At 29.0% G+C, this 15,488-nt stretch overlaps 3 protein-coding genes across 6 annotated transcripts; 1 reads left to right on the top strand and 2 right to left on the bottom strand.

The window, feature by feature from the left end:
• The first annotated feature begins 88 nt into the window (after nucleotides 1-88).
• Nucleotides 89-14,059, top strand: RpL36 (ribosomal protein L36). Of its 4 annotated transcripts, none has more exons than XM_016064660.4 (4): nucleotides 89-227; nucleotides 1,293-1,390; nucleotides 9,198-9,332; nucleotides 13,918-14,059. In XM_016064660.4, exons 2-4 carry the CDS (start codon nucleotides 1,298-1,300, stop codon nucleotides 14,017-14,019), a joined length of 330 nt encoding a protein of 109 aa, XP_015920146.1. In that variant the 5' UTR covers nucleotides 89-227; nucleotides 1,293-1,297; the 3' UTR covers nucleotides 14,020-14,059. The 4 variants fall into 4 exon arrangements, with proteins under 4 accessions (XP_015920146.1, XP_015920147.1, XP_087017402.1 ...); XM_016064661.4 differs by having other exon boundaries at nucleotides 180-324; XM_087161276.1 differs by having other exon boundaries at nucleotides 208-419.
• Nucleotides 2,554-3,130, bottom strand: LOC147811036 (uncharacterized). Its single transcript, XM_087161275.1, has 2 exons — nucleotides 2,899-3,130; nucleotides 2,554-2,814 (listed from the first exon to the last, which is right to left on the bottom strand). The coding sequence occupies exons 1-2, from the start codon at nucleotides 3,128-3,130 to the stop codon at nucleotides 2,594-2,596; spliced, it is 453 nt and encodes a 150-aa protein (XP_087017401.1). The 3' UTR covers nucleotides 2,554-2,593.
• LOC122271436 (uncharacterized) lies at nucleotides 2,554-6,198 on the bottom strand. The gene is made up of 2 exons (XM_087161274.1): nucleotides 6,068-6,198; nucleotides 2,554-5,192 (listed from the first exon to the last, which is right to left on the bottom strand). The coding sequence occupies exon 2, from the start codon at nucleotides 5,153-5,155 to the stop codon at nucleotides 3,191-3,193; it is 1,965 nt and encodes a 654-aa protein (XP_087017400.1). The 5' UTR covers nucleotides 5,156-5,192; nucleotides 6,068-6,198; the 3' UTR covers nucleotides 2,554-3,190.
• Nucleotides 14,060-15,488: the final 1,429 nt, after the last annotated feature.

The raw sequence follows: 15,488 nt of genomic DNA, 5'->3' as shown, positions 1-15,488 counted from the left end.
ACGAAATATCTCATTTCTTAAACTTAATTAATAAAAATTTTAACATGATCATAAATTATAAGTGCATATAAACGGAAATATTTCATTTTGATAAACTGCATTTTTAAAAAAAATTAATGATTTTCAAGTGCAGCAACTGAAACTTCTCAACTTAATCTAATTTTAACATCGGGTCGATCGGATTCAAAACACACTGTATTGGTGAAGAAAAACATTATTTAAACAAGGTAAAACCATCTTAATTAATCATAATAATAATTGTACTTTTCTTATGGTTATTCATCTTAAATTGTGCATGAGTTTTATGTTAATCACATTACACAAGTATGTGCATCGACTTTTTGTTTTCTTTTAAGTTTATGAAAGAAATTCGTAATTGATAAGTCATATAAAAGATTGATTTTAATTTGGACAGAATAGTAAGGAAATAATTATTTTCCCTTGTTTGTTAGCTAATCTGATTGCTTATTCTATTATTAATTCTAACTATACAATAGAGTAAATTTTAAAAGCTGGACAAAAGCGACGTAATAGTAACGTAAAATATATTTGCTGCGATGATGCATATGGCTGAGTATGTCATTTCTTTCAAAATTAAATGCATTAAGTGTTTTTTTCGACAAGTCATTCATCTTTTAATTCAAATTATTGTAATTTAATTTCATGGCCTCGAATTAATTTTAATTAAAGTTCAATCTTTAAATCCGTAAATAATACTATTATTTTCATAAGACTAATTTTTCTTAGAAATCATATTGTTTTTATATTACTTTCTGAATTTGTTATCAATTGGAAATTAATATTTTTGGTTCAATTCGTATGTGAAGGGAATTAATTATCGACTATGTCAACCTTCATCTATCAAAAGGTATCTCAAGATAGAATAAAGTTAACATGTCTTATATACTAATGATTCGGTATTTAATATTTATAGTGGTAGATACGCCTAATTGAACAGAGTTTTTCTCTGCTATTTTTACTTAGTTCAGTATATTTTCAGTTAAAGAAGTGTTTTACGAATTTGAAATGTTTTGTTAATTCATAAGACGATTCATGTCTTGCATGAGTTTTAAGACATGAAGCCAGAGCATTTGGTATAAAAAACCTAGTTAACAATTTTCTTCTATCTTTGTTTAGGGAATTAATTTTTTTTTTGCTCCAAAAAATTCTGTAGTTAAAAAAAAAAGTTATATTGTAACTTGATAATATATTAGAACATGTTCCATTAACTTTGTGTTATAGAACTCTATTCTATATCATTTATATTCATTGTTTTGTTAATTATTTTTTAGATTAAATGGCTGTCCATAAAGAAATATGTGTTGGCATGCACAAAGGGCATAAAGTTACCAAGAATGTTCAGAAACCTCGACCATCAAGAAGGAAAGGAGTAAGTTTGCTCAATTTTATTCCATTAGCTTAATAGGGTGTATGTAAATCTTATTATTTCTCAAATCCAATTGATTTCTTAATTGTTTATTCTCATTGTAGGTTATTTGTATAATTGTATTTGGTTTATTTTCATCTGGAATACTTAATAATTGCCATTAGAGATCAAAGGAAATAACAAGGATGAATGTTTTCAGATTTTTGACTGATAAAATTTTTTTAAAGCATACCCTGAGGAGTGGGAGGGTGCGAAATTTTATAAGTAATAAATTATGATGCTATGGCATAAAGAAGAAGTTGTACCTTTGCTATTTCTGTTTAATCAGTATTACTTTAGAAATCAGCTATTCTTTTTATTAAAAATTTATTTTGAAATTTATTTCAGCAACGAAAAACTCAAATTGAAGGGAAAGCCCCAGATAAATTACAGGGTTCCCACGGTCCTTGAGAGTCCATAAATTTTTTTTGCTAAATTTAAGTGCTTGAAAAACGTCTTAGGTCCTTGAATTTGTCCAATACTGCCGACGGCCCTTTTTATAAAACACCTGCGGATCTTTCTGCTTTTTTCTGTTTTGTTCCCGAGCTATCTCACGTGTTTTTTAACGCCACCGTTTCTAACCGGGCCTAGCGTCTTGGTGTCTGCCAAGCACGCTGAGCACAGTAGACAATCAATGCGTTCGGGGTGAGACTCCACTTCGTCTTCTGTCGTATATGCTTAGATCTTCTTTTTTCTTATCGAAACTGGAATACTCTCGAATTTCGTAACAATATGAGCATTTATCACAGAAAGTGTCAATTTAATAGTCTAATTTACACATTTAAAAAAAAATTTATAGGAGAAAGATAATGGTGCATTTCAACTTAAAATTGGATGTTAATACAAGAAAACAACAGGGGCAAGGTGAAGAAAGTCATGTACCCCCTCCCTAGGGGGGTCACTTTTTAAGCTGTTACAGATCTGATGCTTTGCGTTACGGATCTGATGTTGATACATCAGTATTCATTAGAAGTGATATTAAAACTTTTTTATATGTATAAAATGACTTTTATATGTAAAATATTTTTCAAAAAATCAAATTGAATTTTAAAAAATACATTTCTTAAAAAAAAGAAGAAAAAGATTGAGTCATAAAAAAAAAACATGATTGTAAAAACAAAGCAAAATAAACACATTTACTTTATTTCATGATCAATGACTTTTACATTATGAATTTAAAATGTTAATCAATATGTCATCATATTTTTTTTTATTTTGAATAATGAAATGGCGTCTAGAGATCGGTTGTGGTGCATCAGATATTATACACATAATTTCATTTTCAGGAACTGTAAATTTTTCCTCGGGTGATGGCCAATAAAATTTATCTCCAGAACAATGCATAAATGACAGCACAAAACCATCTTCTTGAATTTCTTCTACTGAACCTAGACAAAAGATTTACATATTCATTAATTTAATTAAAGAGCTTTGAATAATTTCACTTAGTTAAAACTTCAATTGAAACTTACCAGGATACCACAAATTGTCATAAATAACAGCTAGCCAATCACCTACAGCTATATTTGTAGATTTCTTTTCAATTTTTTGGTGAAGAACATTTTCTTCAGGAAATGTAAATGTGGCAGGACTTGGTGCAAAATGCTTACAAATTTCATCTCCCATGCAGCTGAAGCAACTGAGTAATCTTAGGGATAAGTCTTTAGGTTTCATGTGACTCCAAGTAACTTGATGTAATTTCATTGTGTTTGGAATTGGTTCCAATAAAATGTTGACAAAGCTATCTATTTTTTTAATATCTATCTATATTTTTTTAATACCTATATCTATTTTTTTAATATCTTTAATACCACAAGCTACAACATGATCAGCAATATTTTTAATTGATCCACCAACACCATCTGCTGCACCCTTCCCATGCCCAGCTGCCGAGAAATTCCATGTGACCTCCTTAAAAGCAAATGCTGAGGCAAAATAAGTTAGAAGAAAAAAGTTGCATTTGTTTCTGTATTGTGGAGTTGGTCCATCACTTTGAAAGTGTATAGTATCCACACTAGGCAGATATTCCTTTATTAACTTTAATACAGGTTGGAGGTGGGCCCAAATTGCACTTGGATCATGACGGAGGGAGGGTGAAACTGAACAGAAAGATATAACCTGCTCAAGCTTGGATGGATCATAATGACAGTGTTGTACATCATTGTGATACAAAACACCTGTGTGTAATGTAACCTGAGGCTTATTAGAACCAAAGTGCATGGTCTGAATCTCCGATCCAAATTTACAAGCATAATTTTGAGAAAAGTCAATTAAAACGATTACTTCATTTGCATTGAGAGAACCTTTTATTTTTTTGACAGCATTAAACTGATGTCTCATGATAAACACGTGCTTCAAAAAAGGTTCAATTTGAATATTTGCTTTACTGATTAACTCTCCAACTGTGCAGACAATTTTATCTTTAATTGTAATTGTAATTACTTTGTCCTTCCCATTCTTATCTTTTATCTTCTCTCTTTTTTTAACCCACTGGTAATAAAATGTCTCATCTTCTTCCTTTAATGAAGTTCCGATTAAGGTTACCGGGAGAGTCTTGTTTTTACACCTACTACAGTTTCTCTCCATACAGTCCTTGTTTTTTTCATCGCAGCAAACTTTGGTGCATAATTCTTCCGCTTGTCTTTCTTTTATAAGTTGGTGGTAATTTAGTTTCATCGAAAGAAATTCAAAATTTGCATGCTTTGTGCATAAACAAGTATCCCGACTGGTTACCTTTGGTTTGAGTATCCAAAAGGGTTTTAATCTGCAAAAAGTTGAATAGCTAATCTTTGTATTATTTCTTTCCAGAAACATTTTATGCAAATTCTGCATTGTGTTTCTTAGGTATCTCTTTTGGTGTTTTACTTTGTTTCTTGTAATGCAGTCTTTTGCACCAGGTGCCATGCAACTATTTATATCCTCCTCCAAAAACTTGTGCACTGATTGTTGCAGTTTAAGTCGTTCTTTTTGATTTCTGTTGGATCGTTTGAAGTAGACGTTATTCATTTTTAAACCTTTTCTGAACTCTTGGTAAGATATAATATTTTTCAGATGGCCAATCATTCTATATTTCTTAATAATTTTAAGGGAAATTATATGATTGAACATTCGTCTCTCCTTCTCATTTTGACAGGTTTTTTTCTTTTTATCTGACAGGCCTGACATAAGAGCATAACTTAGAAGTAAATTTTTCCTAATAGCAGGTGAAACTTTCTTTCTACCTACAATCTTCTTCACTTGTTTACGAGGGGAAAGATCCACATTTTTTTTGTTTTGGAGGCGATAAACTTGTTTCCTTAAAGTTTCAATCTTTTTATCTTTTTTGTTTATTTTAGTTTTCATTGATTGAATATCTCTTCTCATTTTCATATAAGTACGTTTGGCCACTTTTCTCCCAGCTGGTACCCTTGGGGATCCTTTTCTTCCAAGTGTTGTTGATTCTTTTACTATTTCTTCTTTCTTCATAATTTGTTTTCTTCTGTAGTTGCGAGAGTCTTTTTTCCACTGTCTCCGCTTCATCTGCTTCTGTCTATTTGATAATTCATTTATATTTTTGATAACTCCAGCCTCTTTCATTTTTTGTTTGTATTCTCGATCCTTTGCTTTTTTCTCAGCTTTCTTTTCTTCTGTCATTTTTGCTCTGTGTTTTCTAACACGTTCACGACATTTTTTACGTTTTTCATCCATTTCTTTTTCACTAAGCTTCTTTTTTGAGATTTTCTTAGACATCTCCACGACAAAGAGTAAGTTTAAACTTCTCTTGACACTGTAAATAGGAAAATATGTATTTCACACAAATGCTTAACTTTGAAAAAAAAATCAAAAATTTAAATTAAAAACATTTTTTAAGAATTTTTTTTTTTTTGACAATTACAAAATGTCACTTCAAACCAGTTAATAATGGCAGATTTTTCTTTTCATTGAAAAGGTTTTAAAGATTTTAATATCTGTTAAAATAAAAAAAAAGTTTGGAGGAGGGGGAATAATCAGCCAGGGAGCAGGACAAATTTAGATGATGGGTTTGAAATTTCTGAGCACAATGCAATTTTTTTTAATAAATTGATCGGAAACGAAATAATAAAATACGATAGTATGTATGCATTGTCTAGTTTAAGAAAAAACATGATTTTAGAGAATAATTTAGACAATGAAATGGATGCAAACGGATTGGAAATTCCTGAATTAAATTTCCGGGAATCGGAAGAAATCGATCAAAAATCGGAGCTGCAGGATAAACCCCAAAATCGAATATGTTCGGTCAAAAAATACAACCTAATAAGCTAATGTTATTAAAATTTATTGCTACGAACAAAAATATTCGTATAAAAAAGTATATCTTTAGAAATTAAAAAAATTTGAGATTTCGGTAACGCTGGCGTCATTTCGGTAACAAATTGGGCATTTTTAAATGTTACCGATCTGATTGTTACCGATCTGACGAATTTGTAAAATATTCTTCATTTTACATCGGCAATCTGATTCATCCAAAAGTAAAAACACGTTGTTGTTTTGTAATCAAATACTGTGTATATGATATAAAATAACATTTGAAACGATAAAATTATCGCATCTCAGGGTGCGTTACCGATCTGATCAACGAAAAAGTACGCATGTAATCAAATTACTTTAAAAAAATCTTACCTGTCATTTCAGGAACAGTAACGAAAAATGGTGAATATCTCGGCATCCATCTTGCGTACCTTGTTCCGATCACGTGGTATCTCTGCCGGAAGTAAAGTTTTGAGTCAGAAAATAGCTTTGATATGTTCGTGTTACCGATCTGACAGAGAAACTTGGGACGCACCTGTTTTGCGTCTGTTCGCCAATTACGAGAAGATATTTATAAAAATCGAATAAAATATAAACAGAGCGTTAAAAATGAAATACGTTTTAGTATAACAGTGTTTCAAAACGATATTATAAAATGCACATGATTTGTTTGCATGTTTAAAATCCTTAGGTGGGACATGTTACCGATCTGATATTTGAAACTTCAAAATTTTTTTCTTGTGAGTAAAAAATGATTAAATTAAATGTTTTTTGATGAATTAAGTGCAAAATCATGACTATTTTTTGGAAAAAAATGTTTAGGGGTTTTATTTATCAAAAAAGTAGTGAAATTTAATTTTGGACATAAATTGACACTTTTCATGAGAAATGCTCATATGTACCTTGTAGTTTTCAATAAATTTGCCGTTTTACCATCCGCACTTTCCTTGCGTTTGCGTCATTTCAAAACTTTATTGTAGAGTGTATTCGCAAAGGCACAACTTCTTATTTGTGTTATGTAGTTTAGGCTAGCTATGCCTGGGAAGTGCTATTTTAATCCCCGATGGATGGATAATCAAGCTTATAAAGAATGGATTTTATCGATGCCCGAAAAGAAGTTCAGAGCCAAGTGCCGATTATGCATGAAGGAGATCGATATCGCGAAAATGGAAGAATCTGCTCTGAAATCACACATGAAAGAAAGGTAAAACAAAAAAGCCGTCTCATGCCCTGAGTTCTCTTTTTCTAAAGACATCAACATCTAATTCATCTGGTGTAAATACTCCTTCAACATCATGTGCCCCATGTGAAACAGAAACTTTAGTGACCGAGGTAACATTGTCTTATCTGGTCAAAAGGAATGTGCTTGATGCTGAAATTCTCTGGAGTCTGAAGTGCATCACTAGTAATTATTCATGTTACTCCTGTGAAGAGATTAGTAAATTGTTCTCCAAAATGTTTGCTGATAGCTGTATAGCGAGACAATTTTTTTGTAGTGCCACAAAGTGAGCCTATTTGGGCTCCTTTGGATTGGCACTATACTTCAAAGGGATTCTTATAAATGAGCTGAAGAATGTTGATTGCTACACTGTACTCTTTGAGACGTTAAATTAGTCTCTACAATCTAGGCAGATGAACATTATGGTAAGGAATTGATAATAAAGTTTGCACTAAGTATCTTACCTCCCAATTTATGGGTCATGGAACTGCAGAAAATATTTGGTCCTCTTTTTACAAATGCATGGATGATGGTTAAAAGCTCTCTAAAATACTTCAATTATCCATGGATGGACGGACCCTATGTCAATTGGAAATTCTATTAGAAGCTTCAGTGTGAATTTAAAGAGAAATATTCCCACCAGGTCATATTCATTGGCAGTTGTGGATTACACATAACGAATAATGCTTTTAAACATGGTGAAAATGGGATATGTTCCTTCTAATTTTTATTTTCAGAAAGAATTGTTGCTGCGCACACTACATTTACATGACACATTACATTTACATTTGTTCACATTTAGAGAAGGTTGTGTAAATTATGGATGAATAATTTCAGAAACTATGTTTAATAGAGGAGAGGAGGGGGTTATGGAATATGGAATACCTAAGATTTAGCTCTGTCTTTCATGCAGCCTTCACATGGAAATACACAGGATTAAAGGATTTCACCATTAACACCTCATTACCATTAGTCATGGATTGTGCTGAAAATGATTTTGTGAATTAATATGTAAAACCAGTAGGGTTGTTTTTAAAAAAATATAAATTTTAGTCCATAATACATATACTCTCTTCTCTCTATGTAGGCAAAGCATTTAGGCAGTGTTTTCATCATAGAAAAAAAAATGGGTGCGAATTTCTCACCCTTTCTCAAAAACAGGGTGAGATTTCAAAAAGTTAAGTGAGATTTCTAAAAACTAAAAAAACACAAAAACTCTTGAAAAAATAATCATTTCTTTAATTATAATACATTTTTAACGTCTTCTATTTTTTAAAGCATTGAATATTTTTGGTGCATCATCATGGAAGATTTTGCCTTTACAAGGTATTTTTCCATCTTAAAGTGCATAAAAAATTTGAACGTCTTACATGAAGAAACGTTACCTACGGTAAACATGTGGTTGTAGAGAAATGTGTTCTGAAAGGGGTTCCGTGGTTGTGTTCTGTTGTTCGAAAAGTTTCTGAACAATACTGGTAAATAGGGAGGCTAGATAATGGGGCAGATGTTCAAAATAATGAAAGATCCAGGAAGAAAAGGGAAACTGATTTTATTCTAAATGGCGTAATTCGAAGCTTTTTCCAAAATGCGAGAAATTTGCGAATTTTGAAATTGATTTATAGAATGCGCGAAATTCTCGCGGTAATCATTTTTTAATATGAGAAAAGAAAAAAATATGCGAGGTTCTCGCGCTGTAGTGAAAACACTGCATTTAGGTATTATATTTGAAATTAATTATTGCCACAACAAGCATTGTTGCTTCTAGTAAAATAGAAAAGAATAATTTTTAAAATTGATCTTAGATTAAGGTCCTGGAAAATTTTGTTGAGGTCCTTGAAAAGTCCCGGAAAGTCCTTGAATTTCAATCTCATCATAGAGTGGGAACCCTGAATTAGGTTTTAATTAATTTGCTTTTTATATTCATATTGAATGGCAAGATATTTTTTATTTAATATGTTATAACTTTTTTTCTTAAGCAATTATACTGATTAAAAAGAAAAGCCTTTATTATATAATAAATTTTTTGCAGAAAAAGTTGTTTTTCTTCATTTAGCATGTTAAGTGTTCAAAATATGTTAAAAAAGTAGAGACTTAAAAAAAATTAATCTAGAAATGTTAGTACACTTATTTCAAAGAACAAATTGGTTATTTTAATTATTAGATTTGCATTGTTATCACCTTGATACTGTATTTTAATATTTATTGATATTAATGATTGAAACTAATTCAAATTATGGCTGACTTATGTTTTGTCATCACTTAATTTGTATTATCTTTTTTTAGAAATTAACTAAGCATACAAGGTTTATCAGAGACATTGTCCGTGAAGTATGTGGATTTGCACCTTATGAAAAGAGAGCTATGGAGCTTTTAAGAGTTTCAAAGGATAAGAGAGCTCTTAAATTTTTGAAGAAGAGGGTATATTTATTTTTTCATAATTTGGTTTTCTCAGAAGTGGCACAAGTTTTTTTTACCAAAAAATTTAAACCTGTTCTTAAAAAGTCCTGATTAATCCTTTTAGATGAACTTGCACTTATTGTATAATATTAATATTTGTAAGAATACATCTTAAGAATTATGGTATAAATTTTAAATAATTGAATTTTTAAAGTAAAGTTTAGCTGTTTTTAAAGTTTAGCTGTGAATTCCTAATTCATATGTATATTTTATTGATAATATTTAATGGCACATAAAAGGTCGTTCAAATTAAGAGTAAGATATGTAGTGTGCTCATTTTTTAATAAATTTTCTGTATTCACCGTGGTAAAGCATACAGTTTGTTAAAATTCGAGTAAGATTAGTTATCTTCATGTATATTGGTCTCCATATAGTGTTTTCACGTGTATAATGATTATTTATATATAATTGTATAGATGTTTTCTTTAAAAACAAAATTTGTACACATACTTAGATAAAATGAAACACTTACTGCAAATACAAAATATCAATTAAACAACTGCACACATTAACTCCTGCAGCTAGTTTCAGCTCTTTCGTTCCCAGAATCAGATTTTTATAAAAAAAAATATCTAAACTTTATTTAACTCAATTGATTCACCCCACAGGGAGAAAATTTGAGTTTGGTTGAAAAAAAAACACCATAACAGCTGAAAATAAAAGTTCAAAAATGTGATGCCAAAAAATGCTTTTAAAATAATAGAAAAGATGCCTTTAATTTAAGGTATAGTGCGCGATTTTATCTAATTAAATTGTGTGATAGTGAAACTCTGCATGATTAAATCACTCGAATAAAAATCTAAGTTTAATTTTAAAATAAAATTTCATTAATATGAATCTCAATATTTGATTTTATTTTTATTAATATTAAATCATTATTAATATTTGATTGATATTAAGGAAGTTACCACGATGGAGATAAGTTTACTGCGATCAGTGTCCCTGTATATTGTACGGGTTTGGTTGAATACTAGTTTAAACATTTTGGTTCCAATTACTATTGCCACTTCTGTAAATGTGTCTAAATCTCAGATTTGTTATGTATTATGAGTGTAAGAACCATATAATTCTGACAAAAATGTTAAGCTTCAATATTCATTGTATTCACGTTTCCAAATTAATTAACTTTGTTTTAATCATTTCATTAAAGATATACTGAACCAAGTAACTAATTTTATTAAAAATTTATTAGGGGCTATTCACCAATTTTCATTTGTAATTTTAATTTATTAAAGTTTTCTCAGTTTGCTTCATTCGCATTTTTATAAATTCGATATCAATAATATTAATCTTGTTAATGTTATGTTGAATATTCTTGTATAAAAAACTTTTATTTAAATTTTTTTAAAATACACTCGTTAAGCCTTTCAAATAAAAGTTAAATTAGAATTTTGAGTGAAATTTTTTTTACAGAATTAAAGTGATTATTAATTTAGAAAATAGTATGAGCCGCACTCATATTGAATATGTTGTAAATTGTATATAAATTGCTTTTATGGTGGCTAATATTACCAAGAGGAAGAGATCTTCGTTAGAAACAGGTTATTTTTTATGATCATATAGTCTTTGAAAATAATTATAAAATTTTATTTATATATATTATTTAAAGAGCTTAATATTTTCTGAGTGCTTAAAAGGTGCTTATTTTTTGTTGAATTTGGCTTTTCATCCTTTATTTTGATAACATGTATATATAATATGTATGTTAAGATCTAAAGTTTTAATTAGTTTCCTTTACCCTATGTCGTTCGTGTGGGATATTTCCCACATTGATCAAAACTTATCTATGCTTGAATTTATTTGTTGAAATGCCTATGTATTTAATGGTGTTGGTTCATAGTTATCAGGATAACTATGAACTTTTTAACTATTTAATGCTAGAAGGCTGTTCATTTTAAAAAGATGGTTTGTTTCATTCAAAATTAATAAAACACTTTAGTTAAAAATATTAAATTACAATTAGACTGAATTGCAATTTTAAACAGTCTTGAAATTGACAGTTTGTATTTTAAAACCTCTAATAGAGAAATCATTTAGCCTAACAGCAGGACAGTTAGAAACACTTAAAAAAAGAAATTACTGACTAGGTTAATATATATTTTAAAATGCAGTTTTTTATTACATTTATATTCGGAATACTTGTCAAGTTTTGTAGGGCATATGACTTTTCCTGAAACTGCGAATATATGTCTGATAGTCCCTGATTTCTTAGCTCTTTTTACTATTATGCAAAGATTTATGTTACCTTGTCTTTTTTAATTGTTTTGATGTTATATACATTGCATGAGAATTAAGTTGGTTCAGTGTTGCATACAAATGCTTTTAGCTTTTGTATGTGATGTTATGATGCCAGTGAGTCACCTTATGCTAGAGAAAAGCAATACTGATTGCTATAAGACATGCATTTTTGTTGATACAATATATGTGTCTTTATATAGCACACATTTGTTTCTGTTAAATTAGTTAGCTATGTTAATCAAGAATAATGCTTTCTGAAACTTTTCTAACTGCTTTGTGAAAAATTGAAAAATGTCTAAAATATCCACCTGTATTTATTACATTGGCATACCTGCAAAACCTCCTGTTTTTTTTTTTTTTTTTAAAAAAAAAGACCCATTATCTCCTGTTTATCTGTATAATCTCAAATTTCTCCGTTTTTGTTGAAGAAATTTAAAAAAAATACAAATTTTCACCTTAGAATATCCATTGATAGCAAAAAGACTTCTTTTTCCTCAACTGATAGTGCTATTACATACCTGCCAACTTTTAATTCCTTCAATTATGATTTTTCCCAGTGGTATTAAAACGGAATTAAAATTTCAATTTTAAGCAACGAAATACGTTGTAATTGAAAAAACTTGAGCTGAAATCATTGAAAGTTACGCATAATAATATATATGTGTAAGTTTTTTAAAAATAGTGGTGATCAAAATTATTTGAAAACTAAGTTTATAAAAGAAAAAATAGCATATATTTACTATCACTTTAAATGTAAAAATAAAATTTTACACCAAATGCGTAAAAGTTGGCAGGTATGCTATTACCAGTACTGCAGTATTCTAATAGTTTAAATAATTATAAATAATGGTTTTAAAAAATCTTCAGATTAAAATTTGTTTACATACTTTTGATTTCGATTAATGTAAGTGCTTATATTTCCAATTTTAAATTTCTCTTTGAATTACATAATTATGCATGATGTATCGAAACTAGTCCTAGCCTAAAGAATGTCACTATTAAAATATCCGTTATTTTATTTCTTCAATACTGGTAGGTATGCATTGGCATTGTATAGCTTAGGTTGTTAAACAGAGAAGCAAATTAAAGGTTTTTGGGTAGAAAAGAGGGGAAACAGACTTTTTTTTTTCAATTTGGTAAAATATAAGTAGTGAAATAAATTTTTAGACAAACCCGAAATAACGGAGGTTTCCTGGAAGTATTTTAGCTAAGTTAATTTCTGTAATAAAGTGAGTTAGGTAAAATTAATTATGTTAGCATGCTCTAAAAAGATTTTTTTTTTTTAAGACTGTTTTAATAACGTTGTTGCTAAACATTGTTTCATCCCATCTTTATGTTTTTCCTCTACTAGAACTCTCATTTCTGTCCTGTAGATAAGCTTTTGACTTTCCTTATTCTAAACAGTTTTGTCTGAGCTGATACGAATATTAGTACAAACATTATAATAAATACTTCTAGAGAGAAAAGCAGGGAATTTTTTCCACTCCCTCCACTTAAAAAATTATCCAACAGGAAATAATTCTTTGAACAATCTGAACTTAACAATAGTAACATTCTTAACATGTCTTCAAACTTTTGCAAGTTCTTAATTGTCGTTAATTCTGTAAATGTTATGGATAAAATTTTCAATCCAATTATTAATAATTTTGTAGTTACGCGTTGTGAGAAAACCTTTATATATTAAAATGAAAACTTATCGTTAGAAGTCCCTAAATGCATGTTTAATATTTGCATAACTTTTTTCCTAAATTAAGATTTTTTGATGATTTACGGTTTTATTGTTATTTTTTAAAAAATGGATTGTCTTGTCTTTCATTTTACCTCTAAAAATTAAAAAAAAAAATTAGATCGCCTTTATTAGGCCTAAAGTTTCATTCTTTAATTCAAAAATTTTTAAGTTATGAATTAATTTTAAACGCGTATATATATTTAGTACCCAAGTTGAAAATATGTTAAAGAACGTTGAAAAAAAATGTGGAGTAAAATAAAAAATATTTTATGTATGAAATGTGACAGGTCTCCCCAGAAGGTCTATATGAAGTGAGACATTTAGGTCCGCCGTAGTTAGAAATAAAAATATGTTCATTTCCAGCGCATCTATAGTAGACTTTTTATCAAATGTTGGATTCTGGAAGAGGAAGACCTAAGCTTTTTATTTCCAACTTGAAGACCTAATTTGTTTTTATATTTGCTTTTGGAAAACAGGTTTAAATTTTTGACCCATTAAAATGAAGCATTTTAAATTTTGAATTGTTAAAAAATGTTAATTTTCATGTATATTAAATAAATAATTTTTTCTTTCTTTCAGTTGGGCACCCATTTGAGAGGTAAGAGGAAGCGTGATGAATTGTCCAATGTATTGACTGCCCAAAGAAAGGCTGCAGCTCACAGAGAAAAGGAAGGAAAATAAATGTACAGTTTTAAAATAAATAGTTAAAAAAAACATATAATTTTTTCTTTTTGACTTAATTCTTACCAGAAATAGCATATATCATGCTTTTTACATGCAAGCAGGTCTGGCAACTTATTGCTGTCCTGTACAATGCCATTTTTTTTTTTTTTTTTTTTTTTTTTTGTAGTTACCAATTCCACTCAGCTTAAATCCAAAATTGCTAATGCAGAAATGTGGTATTCCTTAATTTTAGTATATTTTATATTAACTTGTTAAAGACAATATATATATATATTTTTTAATCCTCTGAGACCATCTAGTTTTAAATTGCGTTTGCGCAAATGCTTTTAATGATATCAAAGGGGGAAATCCCAAGTTTACAATTAAAACTTTGCTTTTTCTTTAGGCTCTCTGTAGTTCTGGGGATTGAAATCAGTATGGAAAAAAAAAAAAAAATTCTGCACTAAATACCATCAATTAATGTCATCTTTTCCAATTGTTTTTTAAATTAAATTTTCTTTCCTGAAAAACTTAAGAAATATTTTCTGTTGAAAATAAATAAGTTTTGATAAAATATCATTTGAACTTGTTGAATATAAATCTAATTTAGTTAATAGTTTACACTTTCCCTACGCTCTGAAAAGCTATCCAAAATTAAATTAGTTATTTTTTTAAAAAAGAAAAATTTATAGAGCTAGGACAAAAAGTAATGGTGAAAAAAAATTTAGAAATGAATGGCTTAAGAGAAAATTTAGTGGTTTATATAAGTTATTTCTTTTTTTTACTCTGTCAAAAATAAATTAAAATAGAGAAAAATGTTATTTTTTTTCCAGAAAAATTGTCTTGAAATTTTTTAGAGTTGCACCTATGCTTGCAAGTTTTCTAAATAAAATTAATTTAAAAAAAATACAATGTGAGCAAATCTTGCAATGTTTTGCAAAATTTGTCCACATTATCAAACATATTCATTTATTAACGATTTTTTTTTTTTTTTAAAAATAGTTTGCAGTGACATTGATGTTATTTCTGGAGCTGTTCGTACATTTTGTTAAGGAAAAATTTAACATTTTAAAATAACTATTGTAATTGATTGAGCTTGACTGGGAGAAAGAAATATGATTTTAATCCTTTTTTAACTAAATTTACATTAAATTATTGTGGATATTTTCAGTATTTGATAGTAACCTTCAAAGCATAAAATACGCTGTTGCCTAACGAAAATGGATGTAAAGGGTGCTGCAATTTACTGACAAAATGAAACAAGTACAACTCTGTAAGCAAATTTTGAAACGTATTTAAATAGTTTGTCTTAGGGTTTTTGATAAATATCTTTCCTTTTTTTGTGCAGTTTACGGTATAAGAATTCGTATCAACCCTGTTTATTAAGGGCCTAATTAGCCTGACTGTTTGGGCTCATGTACGAGAGGTAAGTTCAAGCCACCCACTTTTATAAAATGGTGACTAGTGTAGTTTAAATCTGTCGGGTT

Source organism: Parasteatoda tepidariorum, chromosome 4, assembly GCF_982258835.1.
Source record: "Parasteatoda tepidariorum strain Cologne lab strain chromosome 4, Ptep-v5.0, whole genome shotgun sequence".
Lineage (NCBI taxonomy): Eukaryota > Metazoa > Arthropoda > Arachnida > Araneae > Theridiidae > Parasteatoda > Parasteatoda tepidariorum.
Note: the sequence above shows the minus strand (reverse complement) of the source record. Positions and strands in the feature narration are given on the sequence as shown.